The sequence below is a fragment of the Episyrphus balteatus genome, chromosome 2 (assembly GCF_945859705.1).
Source record: "Episyrphus balteatus chromosome 2, idEpiBalt1.1, whole genome shotgun sequence".
Lineage (NCBI taxonomy): Eukaryota > Metazoa > Arthropoda > Insecta > Diptera > Syrphidae > Episyrphus > Episyrphus balteatus.
The window spans coordinates 122314512-122341373 of NC_079135.1; the positions used below are offsets into that span (position 1 = coordinate 122314512).

General features: G+C 31.6%; 2 protein-coding genes across 3 annotated transcripts in view; one reads left to right on the forward strand and one right to left on the reverse strand.

Annotated features, from left to right (window-relative positions):
* LOC129911847 (serine-rich adhesin for platelets) overlaps positions 1 to 17349 on the forward strand; it is a 117407-nt gene extending 100058 nt beyond the window's left edge. Inside the window, exons 3-13 of one of the 2 annotated variants that reach the window (XM_055989827.1) lie at positions 7229 to 7970; positions 10357 to 10697; positions 10825 to 10945; positions 13819 to 13839; positions 14332 to 14430; positions 14501 to 15523; positions 15587 to 15970; positions 16022 to 16191; positions 16250 to 16389; positions 16450 to 16699; positions 16762 to 17349. In XM_055989827.1, the coding sequence (XP_055845802.1) occupies positions 7229 to 7970; positions 10357 to 10697; positions 10825 to 10945; positions 13819 to 13839; positions 14332 to 14430; positions 14501 to 15523; positions 15587 to 15970; positions 16022 to 16191; positions 16250 to 16389; positions 16450 to 16699; positions 16762 to 16951 (3481 nt within the window). In that variant the 3' untranslated portion in view covers positions 16952 to 17349. Of the gene's footprint in view, positions 1 to 7228; positions 7971 to 10356; positions 10698 to 10824; positions 10946 to 13818; positions 13840 to 14331; positions 14431 to 14500; positions 15524 to 15586; positions 15971 to 16021; positions 16196 to 16249; positions 16390 to 16449; positions 16700 to 16761 lie in introns of those variants that run through there. The other variant, XM_055989828.1, reaches the window with a different exon arrangement.
* Positions 17350 to 20227: 2878 nt separating this feature from the next.
* LOC129911855 (probable RNA-binding protein 19) lies at positions 20228 to 26799 on the reverse strand. The gene is made up of 5 exons (XM_055989837.1): positions 26661 to 26799; positions 25122 to 26603; positions 21986 to 22878; positions 21807 to 21929; positions 20228 to 20610 (listed from the first exon to the last, which is right to left on the reverse strand). Exons 1-5 carry the CDS (start codon positions 26694 to 26696, stop codon positions 20292 to 20294), a joined length of 2853 nt encoding a protein of 950 aa, XP_055845812.1. The 5' UTR covers positions 26697 to 26799; the 3' UTR covers positions 20228 to 20291.
* Between the last annotated feature and the right edge of the window lie 63 nt (positions 26800 to 26862).

Here is a 26862-nt window from a genome sequence, read left to right on the forward strand (position 1 = left end):
GAGATACGATGTTATTTTTTTTAATAGAATTTCCGACACCAGACGAATAGTGCCACCTAACATAGTGGGGTATTTTATTCAAAAAGTTGGCCTTTTTTTCTAATAAAAGTTAAGAACAAGTCTTTAAAAAGTTGATGTATTTTGACTTAAAACAAGAATAAAGTGTTATACGAAAAGTGTTATACATTTCATCCCATAAAATCTGACAGGTCACACTCTTGAGGCTGCTAAATTGTATTTCCTTTTGACAGCTGTCAGATGCAGTTTGGAGGCAAACATCGTTTTCTTATAAGCAATTTTGACAGTAGGAGTTCCATCTTACTTTCATTGTGACATAAGGTTTTGCTCTGTTTGAGGACACAATTTTAAGACACTCAATTTTAAGCCAATTTTACGGTCTTTTTTGTCATACTTTGTAAACAAATAAGCCACTGTTGGTCTGTGCAGTGCGATAATAATAATAATAATCGAATATAGGTGCAAAAAAGAGTTGAGCAAAGTTGCAGTAGGATGGCAAATAAAGCGCATCACGTATTATGTAGTTTCGGAAAAGTTTTGTTAGATGTTTTGGGACGACAAGTGCGGATGATGATGATGAGATGGGGAATATTGAATTTGCTTTTTATATACAGCTGGAATCAGAGAATGGGTTTTCCCGAGTTTTCGTCGTCGTCGTTCGTTGTCGTTGTCGTCATCATTGTCATAGTTGTCTTGTCATGAAATAGCTCGGAGTGGAAGTAATGCAAATTGCATTTCACATAGATGCAATACTATACAAATATATAAAATTCATAGAATTTTCTTGTTGTTGTTGTATCTCTTGCTATTGTCAGATGAAATTCATACAAGCGACAGAAGAAAAAAAGTTTTTTTTTAGTTTGGAAAGATGCTCTACGTACAATATGATGTTGCTCTAAATGTACACAATAAATGTCTATGAATTCAAAGATTTTGACGTTTCTTTAATTAGTTTTAAAAAAAAGATAAAAAAACTTTGAAGAAATGAATTTCATTCTTCACATCAAGATGGAATGAAAGTCTGACTGAATTATACTAATTGAATTCTTTCTTTTTTTTGTATGCTAAATAAAGTTGACAGATTATTGCGGCTTCATTTATCAATGTCAAGAAGAAGAAGAATCTTCCGGATGTGTTTGTATGTCACTTGAACGTGAAACTTAAAGAAAATTCTTTGATTTGTTTTAAGATTATTTTTCATATTAGTTTGTGTTAAATGAAAGATGAACTAAGTTAGACATAGAGAAGATATGAATATCCGTCACAGTTTTGTTGATTTTAAAAATGTTTCCTATTTTAAGTTAAATAAAGGATTAAAAGTTTGTTTGTTAAGGAATAAATGAGTCGTTTAAATTGTTACAACCAAATCTTAAAGAGATCTTTTCTAAAAATTATTCATATTTTTTTTAATTCAATTTTAAAACATTTATACGTACCAGTACGTTACAGAATTTAGATTCAAAAAGTCCAATCTTTTAAAAAAAATTATAATAAAAAGGGCAAAATAAAATTTTTGCAGAAAAATATTTTTGGTGAAAAATAAAACTTTTGCTGGAAAAACCATTCTATACAAAAATATCTTTTTTTTACTTTTTGCACCGCCAAAAAAACGACAACTTTTTGGCTAACAAACGGTCCATTGGTTTATATATAATATAGCAACTACCGCTGAATCTGAGTGCAATCCAAAAATCAAGTTTTCGAACCCTTCTCAAGCCTCAATTCTATGTTGAAGAGACAAGAATTTTCAAGATCTAGAAGGTAAAGATTCATTTGTTGAGGCTTTACAACATAAAGTTTACAGCATCGTGAGGAAATGTTTTTACTAAAAAATATAAATAAAATTGATAATAAAAAGGTTGCAGATATATAATTTTATAACACACATTTTTAAGGCTTAAAATTCTCTTCAACTTTGTCGTAAAAATGTTTAATTTCATTTTTTAACGTCAATATAAAAGTGTGTAATGAAATAAAATACAAAATAACTCCCACTCTATAAAGAAACTACCTGCTAAATAGTTCTTATAGTTTTGAGATTTCATTTGAAACGCGTTTTTCAAGTCTGCCTACGGTAGAAAAAAAAAGATAAATAATAATTTCAACTTAACTAAATATAAACTCAAATAATACATAGACACAAATATTTTATTCTCATAAACTTAAACTCAAATTGTTGATGAATATTAATTTTATAAGCATAGCCTTGCTTGATATTAGGAATTGAAGTGCCAATTTAGCCCAAACTCGGTCAAGTTTATGCTAAATGATGATAAACTATTGTCTTGCAAAAAAATTTACATGCATACTTGTATATACTTTGCTATGTATGTATTTCTTTTATCACTATATTTGGCTTAATTGTTTATACGTGAACCTGAATAAGAGCATAGTTGATATAAAAGCTGACCTTGAAACCAGTCGAGTTGTTGAAGTGGAAAAGAAAGTCACACAAAAATTATTATTATTTCATGATTTACATAATCATTTAGAGTGAAGTCAACACAAAGTTGTTTATGGTTGTGATGGTGATTTATTGTTAAAACATTTCATATTTTACAACAACAACTTAATCATCAATGTATTTTTTAAAATGTAGTTTCTGTGATGTCAGAAAAAAAAACCGTAACCATTACAGTATCTTATAATTTTAAAAAAATATACAAAATTTGGTGGTCGGAATTTTAAAATTAAAACTTAGTTCATTGAACCAAGATATGAAAATTTATTGATTGAAATGGCATTATTTTATATTTCAACAAATTTATCTTCGCGCTCACTTTGACTTGCTTGATACCTAAAAAGCTTTCAGCAAATGGTAAATTATTTTCTATGAAATGATACTTTATTGTCATTAAATATATTAATAAGGCACTCCAAAATACACCAAAAAAAAATTTGATAATAACAGCTATCAAATTAACATTTTTGATATAATTGTTTTCTGTTTTGTTATTTTCTCCCAAACTATGTGAAGTAACATGTTATTGCCGATAAAATTTTCTCAGTAAATCATACATTTTACTTCGAAAAAACACAAAGCGCCTTTAAAATAGTACACATTAAGAATTTTTTATTAAATAGTTTTCAACAATTTGGAATGAGAAATTGATATGAAAAAATGATAATAAAAATATCAAAAAAAATTCCAAAATGTGACATTTAAATATCATCCTGATAATAAAAATATTGTTTTAACATTTTAAATATCATAAAACACATTTTATAGAGCATTTTTGTTAAATTGATATTAGTTTTTTTTTTTTCGGTGTACCAGTTTTTTTTATATATAATAATAATTTGATATTTATGTACGTAAGATCTAAGATCTTCTTAATTCAAATTGCGTGGCACTGTAGTTGTAGAGAAAATAACAAGATAAAAAAGAATTGTCGAGTTGGAAGAGTTTATGGAGAATACACCTCGTCTTTTAAAATTATAATAATTGAATCATTTTTTTCGCTTTTTCAAAATTATAGACATCAATTTCTATATCCATTTTGTTCTTGTATCAAGTTTTATATTAGACGGTACCTAAGTCAAATTTTTAGGAACCCACCAAGCCAAGAACAACGGTCGCGACCAATTCTCTATCGTTTGTGAAAGAAATTGCATAACAGACTATAAATCCAAGAACTATTAAAATTTTCAGTGGCTGAGCTTTAGTTTTTTTAACTTATTTAAAAAAAACTCGTATCAAAATCAGATGGAAAGTAATCACAAGCGTACGAGATACAATGATTAAAATAAAGCTTATGTACTTTTTTTTAAGGATTAGGTACTTAGGAAAATAAAAATCTTTGTTCGATTTTTCTAATCGCTAGCTAGCGTTTGTTTATCTGTATCTGATCCGATTTCGTTTTCCTCGTAAACATTAGTCAGTGAATCAGTTATTACACTGACTTTGTTCTTTGACAGATTACCTAACAATTATATTAAACACATACAATAACGAAAGATTCGGAATATACATAATTTTATTTCACTTCTAATTGAACACTCCAATTCCGAATAGGTTCGCATACAATATTTGTAGCTAAAATTGCTATTCATTAAAATTTCAAATACATTTATATAAAGAAATACACATTAAATAAATATATTCCACAAATATATATCTATATCTGCAAAAATAATATAGAACCAGATTAGCAAAGGCACTGGGGTGCAGGCTAAACTATTACTGCGGATGCCGGACGCAGTTAGAGCATTATTTTTTATGAGCACAAACATTTGGTTGTTTTTTTTTTTTCGTATTTGCGCTTGTAATTTTTTGCCTGCATCTTTGAAAGTTTTTTTTTTTTTTTTGTGGAAGGTACTGATGCTGGAGCTGGAGCGCAATCATCCAGATGAATCAAATTAAGGGCAAGCACTTTAATTGAGGAGCGAAATTTTGTTTTGATAGTTTCATGATTGCGCTGTTTTGAAGCGAACTTAATAGCAGACAAGAGAAGGGTATTTTGACTGCCAAACTATTAACGATGAAAGAGGAAAATTTTTTATTATTTTTCCTTGAAATTAGTTTTTTTTTTTTGTTGTCTTACAGATTTTTATTAGGTAATGATTAGTGTAATCTGTAATGTTAACATAAGGCATTAAAACATTTAAAACCAAAACAGATGTTTATTAAAATTTTACAAATCGAGTTAATATAAAAATACATTAAAGAAATAAAAATTACACAAGCTCAATTTAGGTTCTATTTCAGAAAACAAAATAGCAAATGAAAAAATTTATCTGCCATTATATGAAGAAACTTCAGAAAGTTCGTCAAAAAATGCTTTTTTTTTTACAATTAAATATCGCTCATATGAATTTGAATCTTGTTTCCTGTTTAAGAAAATTGATTGGCAAATGAAAACATTCTTTCAATAACTACATAATTAGTATTTCATATATACTTGTTTAGTCGAGTAAAATTAAGCATAAAATTGTTAAAATCTCGAAATCCAGGGAAAGTCGATGCATCTGTAAAACTAGTATAGCAGGGCTGCATTTTTAATATTTATTCAAAAATTACTATTCTTAAGCTTTAAAATGCCGTTTCAAACAAAAAGATATCTTCAATAGACGCAAAACTATAGTAACATGCGGGTAGCGGGGAAACCACGCAACTTAAAATTAAAACATCATGGATTTGCTTCCTTACAGTCCTAGAGAACATTCCTACAAAGTTTGAGCAAAATCTAAAATGAGACAGCAATTCCGATTGAACACTTTCATACGGAATGACAGTAAACGGTGCTTAAGAATTGTTGTAATCGAGAGCGGTGAATTTGATTTTTATAACTTTCTTATTTGACCTTTTAATAATGCAGCCCTATACTAGTTTTACAGATTCATCGACTTTCCCTGGATTCCGAGGTTTCTTGCCCTTATAATGAATCGTGCACAATTTATACTTCAAGTTAAGAAAATTCTGAGTTTGAGTGCTTTGGAAGCAAAATACATATTTACTTTTAGGGGTGTGCTAAAGAGCAAATTTTAAGAATCAGTGATAGCAGTGAGCAGCATATAAAAAGAACAGTTATTAAAAGCCCTTATTTAATCACTCTTTAAATAGCATTTAACTTCGAACTTCTCTTGGAATTTCTTTCCGATATGATTAAAAGTATTGAATACAAAATCAATAAAAAGATTCTTACCATTTTCGATTTTTTAAATAACAAATAACTCCTTGAATGCCTACACTGAAACTGAAAAAAAAAACTGAAACACTGGAATTTAATATTGATCTTCTTAGTTTCGTCATTATCATGGCAAACTTTTCTCTACATCTTTGCTTTTTTCATCGTTAATCAAATCATTAGATATTATCGTATGAAGAACAGAATTTTCATAAAAATGCAGTGAAATTTTAAAGAGCCTAGAACATTTTCTGAAGTAGAGCAGTGAAGTTACAAAGAACAGAGAGCAGCTTTGCTTATAAAAGCAGGGAAATCTTTAAGAGCATATAACATTTTTACTGTTCTCCTTGTTTACTTGATCGTTTCATCATTTTATAAAAAAAGAGAACACATTAGAGTCGATTCGGTTTGTAATTTTGTAGGGCTGAGATTGAGCAGTGAGCAGATACATTAAAGAGCAATCGGAACTGTTCTCTGCTCATTGGAAGAGCAGAGTGATTGAAAGCAGCTATCGCAATATCAGCTTCAGCTCTATTTACTTTCTGTGGGAATCCAAGACCAGAGGAGTTATCTCAAAATTACAATTATCAAACTTTGTTTACATTTTATTCATACTTGAGGAATAAAATATATTCCACCTTCCTTATATAATTTTCTATCTTTTCTTGTCATCACTTTCAAAAAGGAAAATCTAATTTTATGTGAACAAACTATCATCAAAACCATTGCAAATTAAAGATTAATGTTCATTATTTTCAAAATTGGCTCCGCTATGAATCACAATAACAACAACATAAAACTGATTTCATGATCTTGATACGGAACGATACCCCCTTAAACGAACTCACATTCATTTTGCGAACAAACCAAGAAATTTGTACATACATAAACAAAGTATACAAGTATATTTTGCTGCTCTACACAAAATGTCAACAAATGTTAATTGCATTTGTGACCTTTTTCATCGACAACGGTCTGCCATCATCATCGTCTCAATCTCTGTATGTATACGAATCTTTTCTTCTTCATCATTATTATCATCATCAATATAACCAACATTCAACCGCATCACACATTAAAAACTCTTTTTTGTCCTCACTGGCTAATTGAATAAATGAATTGCTATGAAACGAGACTGGATTTTTTTTGTATATATGTAGTATAAATGAGTGGGTGACGAAGTATAAATGACCAGCAGCTTCAGAATAGAACTATCTATCTTTTGCTGTAATCAAACTTAAAGTTAATTAAATGTCTCATTTGGACATGTCATGCAAGAGGGTGTTTCGAGTTCATTGTAAATCTAAATTTAATTGATTTAGCTCAAATCTTAACGAAAAACGTTGTATTTGACCTGAAATATTAGCTCTTTTACCGAAAAAGCTTCAAATCAGCCGAACCCTTTTAATAATCCTTTGAACCCAACTCTTTCAATAGACTTGGCAACTTTTATTTTCAAATATCTTAAATCCTCCTGCCCAAAAACTCATATTGGAAACACCCTGTTGATAATATTTTCCTACTCTCACTTCCTAACATGTCATTTTAACACTTTTTCTTTTCTTTTTGTTTTTCTTTTACAGACCACCGCCGAAATACATGCGACGTGTAGAACCACCAACAGTCCCCGGAGGCAATATTCAGCTATCGTCATCGCCAAAACGTGACTTATCGTCTACGACAACAGTTGGTAATATCCTTTATGAGAGAGGAAACAGTCATATAGGTATTACAACAACTAGCAGCAGTGGTGTGAGTAGTGGTGGTTCCTTGTCAAACAATAACAGTCCTTCGAGTTCGCTTGAACGTAATATCAAACCATCGGATATATTACGACAAAAGTCATCTGACTCATTGGAGGCCAAATCATTTGCGGGCAATCGCAAGACAACCCCTGAAATGGGTAAACTGGGAGCTGGTTTAAAGGCCAACGATTTAGTGGAAGAGTTTGGTCGTAAGATAGCAAAAACTGAAAGTTTAGAGAAAACAAAACGCAGTGGCGATGGTATTACAAAACTGAATCATAGTCCCACGGGGAGTTTGGGCAAAACGAGTGTCGGTGGTGGAAATGGTGGAGTGGGAGCTTCACCCACTGGAAGTTTGAGTAAGTTCAGTAGTGCCAGATATGGAAATGGTGTGATTGCAGGAGATAATGCATCGCCAAATACAGGAAGCTTAGAGAAGATGAAACTAAATGATGGCAGCAGCAGCAATGGACGAAATGGTGGTAATGGTAGTGGAGGTGGAGGAAATTTTCTAGAAACTAGTCTGCATAGTCTTGGATCGAAGGAGTCATTGGCTTCGCAGGGCAATATCTCTGAAATTGTGAGTAATTTTGTAATATTATTCTTAAGTTTTTTTTTTGTTTCATGATTGTTTTTAAGAGGTAGTCGTTTGTTCTGTTTCAATAAGAAAAATGAAAATAAGCAATTTCTTAGCTTAAGTGCTAATTTTTCCCAGACATGGGCGTCTCAGTGCTTTTGTGAGCCAGTGCTTCCGTGTTTTTCATTGAAATTAAAAAATTGAAACCAATTTGACGAAATTATACCTAATCCACATATTATGACTTTAAACGAGTTTCATTGACTGTCTGACTACCTACATACAAATAAAAAGAGCTTAGAAGTTGAGGAGCTAAGTGACATTTTCGAAAATGTTTTTAATAAGAGTTTTAAGTTTTTTTCGGTTCATAAAATCTCGGTATTAATAAATTAACTTGATTTTCAAAATGAATCAAGAGGCAACAGAAAATTCCTTATAAAATAAACATTGATGCAAATGACAAAAACAAAATTTAAGTTAATATAGAGTGCTTTACATAAGAAAAACCGCACTATGTAAATATTCAATTTTGGAAGACAAGATATAGGGGTACGGTAAATTTAGTCTTTATTTTATGGCTTTCAGAGTAAGTAATTTCTCTAAAAAGATAATCCTCAAAAAAATCTGTTCCAGGAAAAAAACACACTTTTTCATCCAGGGTACTCTTGATGAGTGTTCTTACTCCAATGAAGTCTTCAAGTCCAAAAACTTTTCTAAATTTGCCAATTTTATTGGCATGAATGGATATGAACTCATTTTTAAATGGATCTTCAAAGATTTTCTATTGGGTTACAATCCGGTAAAAATTCGGGATAATTCATAAATCTTATTTTTGAAACCATCCCAAACACTTCTAACTGATTTGAATCGTGGCATTTTCTTGCTTGCCGATATCGCCTTATAATTCATAACAAGATCCCTAAAAGTTACTGGGTATAGGCTGCGTTACTCAGTTTAATTCGGAACTCTTAACTACGGTGATTCAATTTGAAAAAACTTGGGTTCGTTCTACATATTGTCCCCTAAAATGTCTCATTATGTGAGAACAATTCAAAAGTTTAAAGTGCTTCAACTGTGTCTTTCAGATTGTGATTTTAATGCCCAAAATTCCATTTGGTTGCTCCAATTTGACCAATGTAGCTTATTTATATACGATTATAATCAAATTAGAATACCATATACTCCAAGAACAACTACTGTTAACAGCTTCAAAATGCATATTATAGAATAGTTATACAAACTTGGCATACACGTTTCGTTTATGAGAAGGATCATGATTGAAAAGAGTTCATGACAAATGGTTTCACTTAAATGATTTCACCTTAATTTTTTTAAAAATTAACTTTTTTTGAACCATTTATTTAAAATGGTGGATCAAATGCACCCTCGATGTAAAATAATTGCTGTTTTCCTAATCGTCAATGTCCACAGAAAATTTATACAAAATTGGGGTCCTAAAAATTGCTGCATGCAAGATACGATACGCTGTTATAGAATGTACGCTCAGGCAAAGTTCTGCTTGTTCGCTCTACCCATTTTTCTATTGTCTGGGGTGTATATAGCGTTGGCGTCTGTCTTACAATATAACATGCTTTAAACAATATATCAATCCCCAATTAAGATATGGTATGTTTTGTAGATAACCACAACGAATGCATATTATTGTATATTATTGAATTCAACACTGCTATTGGTCATAATCCACGAGCCAAGTTTATTGTGAGTGGCAGTTTTGATTGCTGTCCTGTGATGCAAATGACACAAAAATGGTACCAACTGTCTTCAATACATAAAATTTCTTCAGGACAGGACTTATTATCATAACGATTCAAACGCTATATAATCATGGACAATTGCTTAAAACGTAAATTTACCGAACCCCATGATTCAATCTGCATTTAAGTGTTTTTGTGTTCATTGGAAAAAGAAAACAGTTTTGTTCTTTGGGGGATGATACCGCTTTAACAAATTCTTGGGTTGAAAGTACAAATCCAGAACAATTCATTTAATAAAGCTCCGGAACTTTTATGATCTTCTTCTTCGTGTGATCGTTAAATCTAAGTTGCTTTAAATGATTTCAACTGAACAGTCCTTAGAAGCAATACTGATTTTCTCAAAGTTTCCATTTAGTTTCACACAAGATTTCTTTTGATTTTTAGTTTCCAATCCTTTCAAATTGCTTATAGTTTTTAATTCAAGTTTTCAATAACCACTTAACTTGCAACCCTGATTTGACGACAAATCTGAAGATCCTTAACTTAAATTTGCATCACTTCTGTATTACCCCTTGATCTAATTTCATTTCTTATTTAAACTCAATTTACTTACTTAATAAATCTCTTTCAATTCCTTTTTTTTTTAAATTAATTTGTGTTCTTCTTTTTTACAGATAAAAAGCTACGAATCGATCTCTTCACTTAGTTCAGATAGCACCAAAGCACAGAACCTCGACAACGAACCATACTACGATACGGTACCAATGGATAACGGTGATGGTGAATATGTATCTCTAGTACCTGGAGGATCTGTGTCAACATCAAGTCGCGATGATTTATCAACGGCAGGAAGTACATTACCAATTGGCAGCGGTCCATACCACCACAATCAGCATCTACAACACCATCATCATTCGTCGTCTAGTCGCAGCCACATGAGCAGTCAGACGAGTGTAGTAGAACCAGAATCTCCTGGCCGTACCTCAAACTATGTCAACATTGACTACTTCTTGCAGTAAGTTTAAAATTGAGTTGAGCATGCAATGCATATAAAATAGACATTTTTCTGCATGCAAAGTATTAAATCAACATTTCTCTCTCACTTATTCATGTTTTTTTTTTTCTGCTTTTACTTTAAATAGCCAAAGAACCGAGACACGATCGAGTTCACTGGACAGCGATGGTGAAGGTGATGGTCCAACACAAATGCGTACAACAACGCACGATGAACAAACATCACAGACTCCAAGTGCTTTAAGAAAGGTAAGTTGTTGTCTTAAAACGTAAAAAAAAAGTTATTGAAAACAAGTCATGTTTTTCTTGACTTGTAATTACTGAAAAACAAACACAATTAATACAAAGTATATTGCCAAGTAGACCAACTTAGTTTCCTACGACACATTTCCTTACTTCTAATATAATTCAAAGTAGAAATGCACTGAATTTATGATGAACTATATTTGCACTCTATTAAAGTAGTTAAAATATTACCAAACAAATCTTATACTAACTCGAACACTTTGTATAGGTACACGATTTATCTTTAAAGGGTTTTTTAACAAATCTTATTTCTTTTCAATTCTATCGGAAATACAATACAACATTTGGTGTTGTAATGTCTGAAGAACTATTGTAAGCCTACACTTATGGAAGATTTATAAATTAAATCAAAAAAAAAAATCCTTTAATTCCTTTGTATAAAAATGTTAAGTGTCAAGTATATTTTAATGGAATGAACTTAATGCTGTCTTTTTATGCAAAGAGGTAAAATCATAACATACGTAGAGAATTTATTTTCTAGATTTTTTTTTTTTTTTTGACGGGAGGAAATCTTCAAAAGACACTTGGCAGTATTCGACACCAAGTAGTGTGGGACTCTTAACCACTAAAACCACCTCTTTATCAGGACCAATCTTGAGAGATCGACATCAGATTTTTCTTTCTTAACTTTGTAAAATCACTTTGGGGGAAGTTTAAACTTTTAATACTTTCCCATGTTTTTTTAGACCATAAGCTCATGAGGCTTGGTTCTTCTTAATCTTCGAACATGGTTTCTTGTATTCAAGACGGACACCATTTCAGAATTGGTATGACTTTGCAGTCTCTGATTATGCGATACAGCGTATTTTTTAACAACTTCTGTAACCGTTTCTATTTGTAAGTCACGATGTAGATCGCTATTTCTTATGTACCAAGGTGCATTAACTATTCCACGAAGGACTTTGTTTTGGAATTTTTGGATGATTTCGGTATTTGTTTTCTTTGTACAGCCTCATAATTGGATACCATAGGTCCAAACAGGCTTTAGTACTTGATTATACAGCATTATTTTGTTTTGGGTTGATAAATCAGAGTTGTTACCAAGTAACCAGTACATTTTTCTATATTTCAAGTTTAGTTCTTCTCTTTTCTTTTTGATGTGCTCTTTCCACTTTAGCTTTTCTAGATGAATTTTGCGTTTGTAGAAGAAAGCAGGTAATAAAATAAGAAAAAGTTTCCTCTTCGTCCAAAAACCTTCGCAGAAATTGTTACAAAATTGTTAAAAATTGTTAAAACATCAAAAACTCGTCTAAATCTTCTATCTTAAAGCTCGATTTCAACGATACTCCAACAGTCAGCTTCTTGGAACAAAAATTTACTATCGTACTCGCTGTGGTAAAAAATTACTAAAAGATCTCCATAACAAACCCTTTGTTTAGATTTTATATCCCATTTTTTTTTAAGAGGTGTTCATGCCAAGAAGATACACTTTCAGTATTCGGTATGTACTTTTCCGACCATTTGTCGTGGAATAACCACATATTTGAAACGTTTAACTGATCTGATCGGTTTATTTGATCTTTTTTGAGATTCTCAAACATAATTGCATTTACTTGATCGGATTCAAAACAAACCATTTAGGTCCAATTTATTCACACTCCATTAAATTTAAAGTCGCCATTAAAAAAGGGAAATTTTAAAATTTGTATGCGATTTGACAGTTTTATAATTTTTAATGGAGCCTTTAAAAATAATGGAGAGTGAATAAATTGGGCCTTAGTTTAGTAGGAAGTCTTCTATCTGTGGTACAACTAACACTCTCGAACACCGAAAAAAAGTTTTGAGGTAGCAAATTGCATTCCTCCCTAAAGAAATTTCCTCGTAATGTTCGCGAATCCAGGAATGCTCATCAGTTCACTCTGAAGCCCAGCTTCGGACGGTCACTAAGATATAGAGATTTGTTCTTTGGCGGAATAAAACCTATGTTAAATTAATTTAGTGGTAATTTTTTAACCATCTTATATTTGCTGATTTTTTGGTTTAAGATCGGTATTTCCGATTTTGGTCAAGGTCAACAACTGTTTGTTTTCAACAATTTTCCAAAGAAGTGACCAATAAGTGGTCTAAGTGTGTCAGTCGTTTTCCTGACAGCCATTTCTACCTAACCTATCTTCTTATCACAGGAGTTCCTCCATTAAGATCTTTTATTTTTCAACTTATTAGAGGTTCGTTATATTTATAAGTATATAATAGAATTTAGTTTAGTTTCATAAAGGTAAAAATGTCGCTATAGGCATCAATAAAAATCAAAATATAGAACGTGAAACATCTGAAATATATTCAGCCCTATCGAGCGGAAATTTGTCCGATTTCATACGAATAGGAAAGTTTTTACCTGTCGGAAGCACACCTCCAAGCATTATTCGTATGAAATTGGAGAAATTTGTCCGCTCCGACCGGCCGATTATGTAGATATCGATATCGTAGAGCCCCTATATTTAAAAAATGTTAGAGCTTGAGTTTGATAATATTATCTTGAAATCTCAAAATCTAAAGAAAATATACATATTTATTTTAATTTTATTTTCTTTCATATTTTAAAACATTTTAAGTTGCTTTCATATTTTGATTTTTAAACACAAAATTTCGATTTAAAAAAATAATCCAAGTTGAATTTTTTAGTTGCTCTAGTGCTTACACATAGCAGTTTCCCCAAAACCAAATCCAAATAGAATAGCTGATATACAAGCTCTAAATCAAAATATTATGTAGAACTACATTATACATACATAAATATTATAAAAAATCATTATCATGACTCAAAATTATGCCAAAATAAATAATATCACTTTTATTATTTCTTATTTTTCGTACAGAGTTTAGTTTCGGCAATACTCGTGAGTACCATTAAAAAAATCTTCATGCGTTTTATAAATAAAACAAAATAAAAAATCAGAGTCCTCGTAGACATTTTTCGTTTTTTATGTACAGAATGCATTTAAAATTGGTTCCATTAAAACAAAAAAATAAAATAAACATTATATTATTGCCAGAATAGAATGGTTTTTAATTGAATATCGTACTCTTAAAATAAATATATGTATATGAATGTTTTTTTAAGCTCCTTGTCTCATTTGAATGCGCCTGTTAAATATTTATGCATTTTCAAAAAATAACAACAAAAAAAAAATCCCCCATTTTTTCATTAATCCATTTCAATTTTTTGTATTAACCAACTTCATGGGTCTTTTTTTCAATCAAATCATGTGTTTTTTTTCTATTTAACCCTCATTTCAGTTTTTAATTTAATCCGCTTTTTGATTTTGGAATGGTGTAGGTTTCTCATTCACCTTTTCAGTCCAAACTAACTTTCGTTTGATCAATTCTAGGCTTCCGGTAGTGCACGTGGCAACAAAATCCGATCGATTCTCAATGGAATCATTGAAAGCGAGAAAATCTATGTCGAATGCTTAAACACCATGATCCAGGCAAGAGAATTTCCTATACAAATCCTAAGAAATTTCTAATAGTTTGTCTTCTTTCCCTTTTTTGTTTTAGTATAAAAAAGCATTCCATGCCACTCATGGTACATCTCAGCCTGTGATGCGGATCGACGAAGAAAACACAATCTTCTACAAAATCGATGAACTCCATGCTGTCCATACAGATTTCTTGAGTGACTTACGTTCAATCGTTCGCAATGAAGGTGGCGATGTTTTAGTAGGAGATGCCTTCAAACGTCTCGCAGACATGTTCACTTTGTATAGTGCTTTCCTTCATAATTACGGACAAGCTATTGAGACGGTCAAAAAATGCAGTGCCAATAATCCACAATTCAAAACAATCGTCTCGAAAATAGTCTTGAACTATAGCGAACAAAATCCACCCTCAATGCAGACACTCGAAGATTTATTACACAAACCCGTTGCAAGGGTTCAAATCAATGCTCTAGTATTCAATGATCTTCTTAATGAAACACCACCGAATCATCCAGATCATCAGGCCTTACGGCAAGCCCAAAAGACCATACATGCATTTTTGAAACAATTCAATGTTGTCAATCAGCGACTTCCTTCGGAATCTAATAAAAACCTCCGAAGAATGGTTAAAAACTCTTTCATTGTAGAACTAGTCGATGGACATCGAAAATTGCGACATTTATTCCTTTTCAACGATGTAATTGCATGTGCCAAACACAAGGGTTCTGGTCGTGATCGACTTGAATACGAACTGAAATGGTTTATCCCATTGAAAGATGTCGCCACATATGAAGAAGATGCAAGTAGTGATTTCAAAGAATCCTCACCAGCGAATATTTTGCAATTGAAGACGCAAGCTTGTACGGTACGTGATCAAATTTTGCTCGAGGAGAAGGATGACAAAAAGTCTAGGGCAAATGGATTACGTTCGGGAGATAAGTACCGCCGCAAATTAGCCGATCTCGAGTCCCAGCTGGTGCTGGCTTCACCCAATTTAGTATTTAGAATAGGCAATAAGGCCACTAATAAGACGATGACATTCTTCTTGAGTTCGGACTTTGAACGAACGCAATGGATTGAATCGATTAAATCGTTGAAGGATGTAAGTTTTTTCATTCCCTCTTTTTCTTCTCTATTTATGGTTTTTTTTTTTTTTTTGTCGTAGCAACTATACAACATTCCCGGAGCAAATGCAATCAATGCCTTAGATGTCCACGCATACATTTTGGCTATGCAAAAAGGCATGAAGGCTGAGATGGGTTCCTATTTGTTGCGTAACAACAACGACGAGAGTCTACTGGTTGGGGATCTTCATATGACTGTACAAGGATTGACGGGTCTCGATCATCCAGCAGATTTGTATATTTGCATTGAAGTAGATTCGTATGGGCATTATTTCCGTAAAGCTACAACGAAAATGGTTTGCCGAAGTACAAGTCCATTGTGGAATGAGAGTTTTGTTTTAGAATTGGAGGGTAGTCAAAATGTTCGAATTTTGTTGTATGAAGCCCGTGACATGCCCTTATTGAGGGCGAAATATATTTTAAAGGTAAATTGAATATATTTTTGAAGACCTTTCAACAAGAACTTATATTTGTAGTTGAGTCGTACATGGTTACAAGAGACACCAACGAACAAAGTGATAAAACTAAGTGATACCATCACGTTAAACACTTCCCTAAGATTTGTCCCCGGCGAAGTTACACTGAGGAGAGTACCGACATCTAAGCCAGGTGCATTATTCGGTGCCAAAATGAGTCAAATTTTAAAGTGAGTTCAAGATTTTTTTTAAGCAATATCTATTTAATGAAATAATTTCTTGTTATAGACGTGAAAAACGTGACATTCCGTTCATCATAAGCGCCTGTGTTCGTGAAGTAGAAAGACGTGGTATGACGGAAGTGGGCATTTATCGAGTTAGTGGATCAGCGTCAGATCTAGCCAAACTAAAGAAGTCATTTGAAACAAGTAAATTATTAACTTTTGTTTAAAAATTTTTCTTATCAAGTGAAAACCTTGCTTTTTCAGATGCATATGAGGCTGAACAAATGTTAAAAGACGTTGATATACACTCGGTGACTGGTATTCTCAAATCATATTTGAGAGAACTACCCGAAGCTCTATTCACCGATTTATTATATCCTGAACTATTTGAGACATTCAATCAATTTAGCAATAATAATGAAACAGCCCGCATAAAGGAGCTATTATCGATATTTGAAAAACTTCCGATAGCAAATAAAGCTTCGATAAATCATATTTTAGATCATTTAATAAGGTAAGGGCAGTGTTCATTAATTCAAAATGATACATATTTAATTTAAATTGATTGTTTTTCAGAGTAAACCGACAAGAGGCCGATAATAAAATGTCATTACACAATTTGGCAATGGTATTTGGTCCAACACTCCTGCGCCCTGGTCAAACGCAAATCAAGCAAAAAGATATGCTTGCTTCGAGTACTGTTGATGTGATGGCCCAAGCTGGCATTTTGTATTGCTTCCTGCAGGCACGCCTCAAAAAGGATTAGTGTTTGCAAATACAGCGAGCACTAGCCTATCAGATGTTGTGCTCGCCGAGTAGCTTGAAGAAGGCTTCACGTCTTTTTCCATTGTAAATACCAAAAGAGTTTTATTATATTTTATTTTATTTGATTTTTTTTTTGTTTAATGTTTTAATTTTGTTTAATTAATTATTATATATTCTTCGCTCCTATTAAAAAAAAAATAATAAAAGTTCTCCAATGTAAACTAAATATTATTAAACTATAATTATTATTCACTACTATATCACTTTAAATATAGAGTTCCACTTAAAACAACACACATTTAACTTTAGACAAAAAAAAAGAAAAGAAAGTTGTTAAATTAGAGAAAAATAATAATAATAAAAAAAGAACTTATTTATGGAGAATAATTATAATAGAGATCTTAAAATGGTATAACAAAAAAAATCTTGTATATTCTTAAATTTTAATAATATTTTTGTTTTTTTTTTTTGTTTTTTTTTAATGAGTAATAGGAAGTATGTTTTTTTGTATTTATTAATGATAATGTTAAAATTTAAGAATCCTTTATTATATTGTATGCAACAAATCAACGTTTATGATTAATTAATTAGTTTGAATTACGAGTATATAAAACAAAAAACAATTTAATGATGTGCTTTTTATTTAAAAACAAACAAATATAGTATATATATAATTATGTGAGTTTTTGTTTATTTTTTGTTTCTTTTTTTTTATTTGTAGGTTTGATAAAAGATTTATATTTGAGGACCATTACTATTCATAAAACAAAATGAAAATATTATAGAAGTGACTTTGCTGTTGAAATGTGTATTCTATATTTCCATTAAACTCAAGTCAAAGTATACCCGAAAGTATTCCTCATGTTTTCTCTTACATTTTCTTTGAGGAACTTAGTGTTACCATTATTACTCCAATCATCGTGATCGTATAGTGTCCAACATTTTTAAACAAGCGAGGAAGAAGATGAAGAAGCTCAAGTTAGAAGATTCGGCGAAAAAATAAGAGAAGATTCTGATCCATTTGGATAACCAGACACCAAGTAAATTTAACCAAATACAAAATATATACACATGTCGATATAAATTTTGAATAATATGTAGTGAAATTTTCGTAGATTTGTGCAGGGTATTTTAGCATCTGCTTGAATTTAAAAGAAAAATACCGCTCGACATCAGTTTGTAGCCCAATCAAATAAGGAATTTACCTCAGAATGAATTTGAATAGAAAAATGTTTCGCTCAAAATTTTTGTTTTGACATTCTTTAACTTAGCTTAAAATTGTACAAAAATCGCATGTCCCAAAGTCACGATCTTCAAGGTCAAACCGCGAGAAGAAGATTTTCAAAATTAAAAAAAAAATAGAAAATAGAATGGTATCATATACACATATGAAATAAACATAATGTACATATGTTTCAAAATATTTTATAAAGCTGATTCCAAAAAAACCAAGGTAATCTGCAAAAAGTAACTAAGAAAAAGTACTCACTTCACTTGATTTTTCAGATGAACCCAGGATAGGTGAAGATTTAAAACATTGAAAAACAATACTTTTTTTTTAATGATTTTGGGTATTTTGGAATCTGCATTATAAAATGTTTAGAAATCATGTCATTATGTGTATAATACCATAGTCTTTTTTTGTTAATTTTTAAAATCTTCATCTCGAGGTTTGACCTTGGAAATCGCAACTTCGGTTTTAAATCAATAATCTCAGTTAATATCAGTGCTGCAGAGTTTATAGCCCGTTATATTTATTTTCGGAGTCGACGGTATAATCGGCCTTAATACATATGTCAGTCGTTATAAAAATTTTTGATTGGAATTAATTTAAAGATAAGGTCGAATGCCATGCTTTGAAATTTTCTACAAAATATATACGTACAAAGTGCGCCTCACTGTGTACATTGAACAAAACTTAAGCGATTTGAAAGAGAAGAGAATACTATAAGACCAGTCGAATTCACTGTCTGTTACAGTCAAGCTGTAGAAAATCTTGTATCAATTTTTTAAATTGAATCTTAAACGGTCACTTTGGTGTATGTGCAATATTTTTTGTGAAAAAAAAAATTGAAACCATTTGACCATTGTGAACCTTTTGACAAAAAAACAATATGTAGTAGACAGTCGTTATAAAATCTGTAAGGAAACTACATAGCAGATTTCATAACTGTTGTACGTTTTCTTAAAAAAAATGTTTGAAATTTGTTTTTCCGTGAAGGTATATAAAATACATTTAAAATGTATATCAAATTTTTTTAAACACAGCTGCAGTATGTTTCAACAGTTCTTTTTTTGTATATTGGTTTTGGGTTTTTTTTTTAATAAATGTTCTAATAAACAATAGCAAAGATCACTTCATATAAACTAGTTTATTAAAGTTCTATTAAATAGGTATTTATATAATAACAAAAAATGAAAACAAAACATCCTTTGCCAAATAAAATAAATAATAAAATTAAAAAAAAAAAAGAGTTATGTGTTATACTGCAACGTATCGCCTTCAAAATTGAACCTTATTCAAGACAAAAAAAAAAAAAACTTAAAAATTATAGCAGCAGATATACAATACTACAAAAAGTAAAAAAAAAAACAAGATTTCAATAATAACTTTTAAAATTTAAATCTTAGATGATTAATTTAGGTTATTCAAACAAACCTCTATAATCAATAATAATAATGCAAACATATTTTCATAAATAATGTTTTATTTAATAAAAAAAAAAATAAAATACATTTATATAACAATATTTAAAATTAAAAAAACAAAAACAAAAATGCCAGCAGTTTAAAAAAAATATAAGCAACACGTTTATTATTATTAAAATTTTATTTAGCAATAAACAAGAAAAAAAATTGTCTGAATTCGATACATATACGTATACAAAAATTACAACAAAACAAACATTACATACATACACACACATCCTACCCGAACCGAAAATGGACTGAAATTAAGTTTTTATTTTCTTAATTTTGATTTTATCTGGTGAAAGCTTACGCGTGCGTATCTTAATGATAAAGATTTTTTGAACGAAACAAATAAAAAAAAAAATATAATTATGTATTAACTAAATAAGAAAATAAAAGGAAGGCTGTTTTTGTCTGCATCTGCGCGTCTGAAATATCATATGATTTTGAGGTTTTTTCTTCTTTTTGTACTTTTGCATCATAGTATTCCATATATATAAATATAGTATATACATAAACAAAAATAAAATGTAAGCCAGAGAAACATACAAAAAAAAAAAAAAACATTAAAATAAAACAAAACATTTTGAAAATTTAAAATTTAGTTTTATTTATACAAAAATTAATTATTCCTATTAAATAATTTATTACTAAAATTCTTCGTTCTGATCTTCTTCATTATTATTATCGGTTTCCATATCAAATAGTCCTTTTTTACTCTTTTTAACATCGGAACGTTGATAGGTTTGCGCTGTTCGTTTTCTTAATTCACCGACATTTTCTTCTGTTGTTGATGCCCATTCGAGTACCAAACGCCTACCGTACAAATGAGTACTCTGACTTAAAGCATCGAAAGCTTTTTTAGCATCACTTTTAGTTATAAAGTCAACAAAACCAAAACCACGATGTGACTCTTCGCCTGGGGTCATTTTTAGAGGTAATCGAAGAGTTCGTATTTCACCGAAAGCCCTGGAAGAAAAGAGTAATATTAAATGTGAAATTATAGTCTATTTTTTTATAAACGTAACGTGGTCTTCAAAAATTAGTTTTTTCCATAAAAAAAAATCCAATAAAACCAGTCTCCTAAAACATAACCGTTGATAGCAATATATTCCGAGGAAAACGTTCGTTGTAAATTTTTTGAAGGTAGAAACGATAAAAGAGGATATTTTTTGCAGCCCCGTTTAATTGTGGTGAACAATGATTTTTGAAGGGTTTTATAAAGAAAAACCTAATTTCTAGTGTTAAATAAGTAAACATTTACAGGAACCCAGAGGATAGTTTATATACGAACAATTAAGAAATTTGAAATTTTTTTACTGCTCAAACAATGAAACCGATTGGTTTTTGTTGAGTATTCTGTTTTTTTTTTTTTTTTTAATAAACACTTTCAGCTAATATTAAGAACTAGACATATTCTGAACCGAAATTTAGGTTGATTTTTCTTGCCTAACTTTCAAGCCAACTTTTCAATAAAATTGCTTAAATTGGAAGTAAGCAAACCGAGCAGAGACACGAAAATTAACTAATTCTTTAGTCCCAAACTTCTCTGAACCTCTCCAATGATTAAAATCGACTGTATTTATAAGCTTGATTTGACTGTTTTTCATTCTGAAACCATAATTGCCGCCCTGGGTACCACCAATGCTACGCCACTGGCAACCACACCCACATTCAGTTTGCTGTGACATGAAATAATTCAAGAGGAGTCCTGCCGATATTTCTTTAGGTCAACCTGGCGAACCCCACATGTAGTCTCTTTAAGTGAAACAGTAAATTGGTAGAATACTCATCCTATTCGAGATCATTAAAATCGTCGAAAAGAAGAAAATTAACTTCATTAAAGAACGAACTTAGATCTCAGACAATATTATACGGCGATCTTAAAGGCAGCAGATTCAAAATATCTATCCTCCATATCAATCGCACTGAGAAAATGAGAAAAAGTATTTGTTTCGAGAGATTCAAGATGACATAAAGAAAAAAGATTTAGTCAGGAAAAATGGACGTATAAAATTGTCCCAGTAAAAAATCTAGTCCAGTTCATTTTTTTAATTGACGTTGATCCCAAAAAGGATCGTTCAAAAGCTTTAAGGCTCATAGTTTCAAACAAGGCATTAGTATTGAATTGGTAAAAAATATCTTTACTTGATAAGATAACTTACTTAAAAATGTCCCGCACTTCATTAGGCTTCGCCTGGAAGGGAATATTTCGCACAAGAATTTTTGTTCCATTTTGTTTTGTACCTTTTGTTACTTTTCTCGCCGTTGCTGCCTTTGCATCAACCCTAAAAAAAAATGTAACAATTAGTTTCAGAACAGAATTAATTTCATATTTACTCACTTTAATGTCCTATCACTCCTCTTCAATTCCACTTGATTACCCTCAATTTGTGTAAATTGCATCTGTCTCAGTGTCTTCTCAGCTACTGAGTTCTTTTTAAACTGAATAAATCCATAACCCAATGACATTTTATTCCTAGGATCTTCAGGGTCTTTTCTCATTGCCACTTGCACCATATGAATCTGTCCCATTTGTTTAAAGTGATTCCTCACAGCATCTTCTCGGGTATTAAAGTTCAAATTTCGTAAGAAAAGAGTTGTATCTGGTTCTGGTGGTTCATCGTCATCCATTTCATCATAATTCTCAGCATCTTCCTTCTTTGCCTTCTCCAAGGCTGCCTTTTCTGCCTTTTCTTCTTCTTCTTTACGTTTTTGCTCTTCTAATAGTTCTCGTTCTCTTCGTTCTTTGTCTTCTTTCTTTAATTGTTTCTTTGTTTTCTTTTCACTAACCACTTCATCAACAATTGATTTCTTTTCTTTTTTAATTTCTTCCTTAACTTTGGTGGGGGCTTCATTCTTGAAAGTACCTTCAGGAGCCCATTCCAGATACAAAGGCACATGTTTGAACTTACTATAAGCCAGTTTCTTAAAGGCAGTTCTTGCTTCAGATGCATCTGTGTATTCAATCAAAGCTGTAACTCCACTTGGTGGAAAGACAAATCTTGCAATTGGTCCATATTGCGCGAATAAAGGCTGAAGTTCGTAAACTTCTGTGTCGGCAGGTAAATTCTTAGCCAACATGATAGTTTTGGAACGCTTTACTGTTTGAGACTCGAAGACATCCAAATTTACACCGTTCTCTTCGAGGAATTGCTTCATTTCCATGACAATTTGAGTTTCTCCCAGAGCCAAGCGTACAGCTGCACTAGATCCACCTGTTTGCGAGTCAAGAATCTAAAAATTGAGTTTGTATTAGCTGGATATGAAATTTATTTATTTATTAATTCTACGATATAATGATCAACAGATTCGAAAATATAAATTTTATGTTCTTGAAATACATTTGTGGGTTAAATAAGCCAACAACAAATTCTTAAAAATGTTTATTTTTAAACTTATATCTGAGTTATAATAAGCTTTAAAAATCTACAACAAAGGCTAAAGGCTTCTTTCTTAAAGAAATTAATTAGAGGATCTAGCTCATTTTGAAAGACCAATTAATCATTGACACTAGAAATAACAGCAAAAAACTTAATGCCATTAGCGAATAAAAGATATTTGCAGAATTTTAGAATGATAGGCATATCATTTATGTATAATAGAAAGATATCATATAGGATGGCCCAGATGGGTTCCTTTAGCTTCAGGAACACCAGAGCTAACTTGAATCCTATTGAAATAAACGTCACCAACAACTACAAATTGGTTACGGCCATATAATTATGAAACGAACCTCCTAAGCAATGACCCATTAATTCCAGAGGACTCCCAAACCCCATTTTATAAGATTGATAAATATAACCTTGACAAGGCAATCATCATCATCTTTGGATGGATGGAAAGTTTAAAAATGGGCCTACAATTTTGAAGAATAATCATATTAAGAAATAAGGGCCTTTTGCTGAATCGAAACTTAAATAATTTATGTTGAACATAAACACTTATTCCCTACTTTTTCCTCTGCGTAAACTGTCACATAAGGATTTATGTTGAACATAAATGCTTAAGTTTCGATTCAGCAAACGGCTCTAAAACAGTCAGTTTGCGTATAGATGTTTGTATCTACAATCTACATTAATTTCAATAAAAACTGTTTTAAAAAGCACATTTCTTTTTTTGGTGTTTTTATGTCTCATAGAAGTCATGGGTGCGAGTCGCATTATTTTTTCAGACCTGTTAACTAATTATTTGTACATAGAACAGATATAATTTTGTGTTCGAAACTGGGAGATGGATGTCGGACATCCATTTGTGATACCATAGCTTTGAATTCAAGAATTGTTTAACTCCTCCCAAAAAATGGACTCGAAAGATCCTACTTTGAGTGAAGGTTTTTTACAGATGGCTCCATTTATACTTTCATAAGCCATTGTTTTTCTATTAAAAATAAAAAATCTATTGTCCAAAAATTTTGGTTGGTTCCATAATATGTATGTACAAGGTACATTTTACCTACATAATTTAAAAACTGAATTGCTATTGCAATATTTTCTGCACGAAAGAATTTGATTACCAGCTCTAAGGCTATATTAGGCATTTAAAGACCAAATTTTCCCATTTGGAACGATATTACGAAATTAAAGGGCCCTAGCCCTAAGAATAAGAAGTTCAATTATTACTGCTGTGCGACTCGTCATATTTTATCAAGACTTATAGACAAGTCCGAGGTAGTCGTAGGCTACTCTTTTTTCAGGCATGAGTGTAACTTTACTCGTAAATAGCTTCCAACATTGTCTCCCACGAGAAATGCAAATGCGGAACGTCTACGTAAAGACTACCTTTCTTGACATGGCTGCCATTTATGGAAAGATCGAACAAATTCGATATAATTTTTGGTACATCTTTCCGTTCCGGCATTGCATTTCTCATTTCAGTTATTTTTGGTACTTTTTAAAAAACCATTAAAATCAACAAAAAGGCACTTGTCAAGCGAAATAACGCCCAAGAAATTAAAAAATCTGCCTGGTATCTCTTAAACAGAAAGAAATCCATTGTTTTAATTAAAGTTCTAACCGCTAGACTACCTACTGATTTACTGAAGTCCTTACAAATACCGAGTACTAACTAATACTCAGTACCAATTGGCTTACGACTTTTGTGAAGAAATCACTTAGTACTGATTTTAGTACCTACGATTGGTATAATAACCAGGTACTAGCCGATTTTGATGAGTAAGCCCTAATTATTACTCGGTCCTAAATTGACTGTTTTAGGACCTCGAGCTTGGGTAAAGAAATGAGTTGATACTGACTTCAGTACTAAATTTAGGACTAGGACCGGTAGGTATTAGCGCTAGGAAACTGTGAAGAAATCAAAGTTTTTGCATTTTTTTACTTTTTTAAGGCGGTAGTTGTACCACTTTGGACGTTTTTTTTAACCTTAAAGTATTCGAATTTACAATAGTTATAATTATAGATAGAAATAGATAAAATATTATATTTATGAAGAATACAATTTAAAAGAAGTTGAATACTTACATTTTCTTTGGTCGTTTCATACTGACGAGCCAAAATATCAGCCACAGCATTAGCGCCCAAAAACAATGAATTCCAATTATGTGTCTGTTGTGCAGCTTTCTTCAGCTGTTTTTCTTTCTTCTCCTTCCACGACAAACCTTCATCTTGTGATCCATCTTCTTCTTCATCTCGGTTAAAAGTCTTTCCAGGAATTAAATGCAACAAACGACCATGGAAAGTGGTTCCATCAAGCTCAGAGAATGCCTGCACAGCATGTTCTGGCATAACAAACGTCACCGTTCCGAATCCTTTAATCTTTCTAGTTATTGAATCTACAGGAAGATCTAACTCCGCAACGGGACCATATTTCTCAAAGAGTTTTTGCAAATCATCATCAACTACAGTGTAGGCTAAGTTTCGGAAGAAGATTTTCCCAGATTCGGATATATTTTCTTCGTTTTTGATAGACTCTTCCTGTTCCTGCCATTTGAGATGTTTACCACTCATAGTCGGAAGAGGAGTATTATCGACCTTGGCTTTTGAAATCTTATTCTTTTCTGTAAAGTCAGAGAAGAACACCTGTTTGCCTTTGATAAAACTCTTGTTTTTCAACATGGCAGTGTTAAAGTCCTTCTCGGTCTTGAAACCAATGTAACAGAAACCATGGACTTTAGATGGTAAACGAACAGAGTAAGGTTTGAGGGGCTTAAAGAACTTAATGACTTCTTGACGACGAGCCTTATATGGAACGTTGTGGATCTTAATTGTAAAGAGTTCCAGATTCGATCTGGATTTGTCTTTTTTGTCTTTTTTTATTGGTGTTTTGCTATCAGAGGATTTGACAAGGGATTTCATATATTCCAAATCACTTATTGGTTTCTCTGCGAGCTTTTTATCATCATCTTCTTCTTCATCCTCGTCATCATCATCTTCCTCGTCTTCATCTTCAATTTCCTCTTTAATCTTTTTACTTTCAACTTTTTCCTTTTTTACTTTTCTTTCTTTATTTGATTCCTCATCGTCATCATTTCCCTTATCCCCATTTTCTTTCATTTCAGCATCATTAGCCCATAAAGTTCGATTCTTATCGTGAGCTTGCATAAACTCCACAAATTGTGGATCATCTTTATGCTCGCCAATGATTTCATCAAACTTTGATACCTTTTTCGATTTCTTTTTCTCCTTCAAATATTCTTCCTCTTTTTCAGCTCTTTCCTTCTCATCAATGCCATGAGCTTTGCGAAAAGAGTTACTATCTTTTGCATGTTTGCTCCAAGATTGTGGCTTCTCTTCGGCGCCAAGTGCAGCACAAGTTTCTACACGAATTCGATTTGTTTGAATGCATGAATTATCAAAATACTTAATGGCCGATTGGGCTTCATCTTCGGAACGGAAACCGATGAAGGCAAATTGACGGAATACACCTTCTTTTGTGTACTTTAGTTGAATGTCGGTGATGGTTCCTTGAGCTTCGAATAGATCACGGAGTTTCTTTTCTGTGATCTAGATGGAAATTTGGGAATTTAATTTATTGTTTGGAATTGGTTAGATGGTACTTACTTTTTTGGGAAGATTTTTAACTATTACTCGTGACATGTTATTAATATTTTTAATATTTTTTGTATAATTTTGTCTAGAAAAATAAAAATTTCATATTTTGTTTATTTCACCACGTGCAAGAGCGAGGTATGTCAACTTTGTGAAGTTGTCAAAATCAGCTGTGATGGGGGCATTGTTTGGCAAGAAAAAAATATCATAAGGC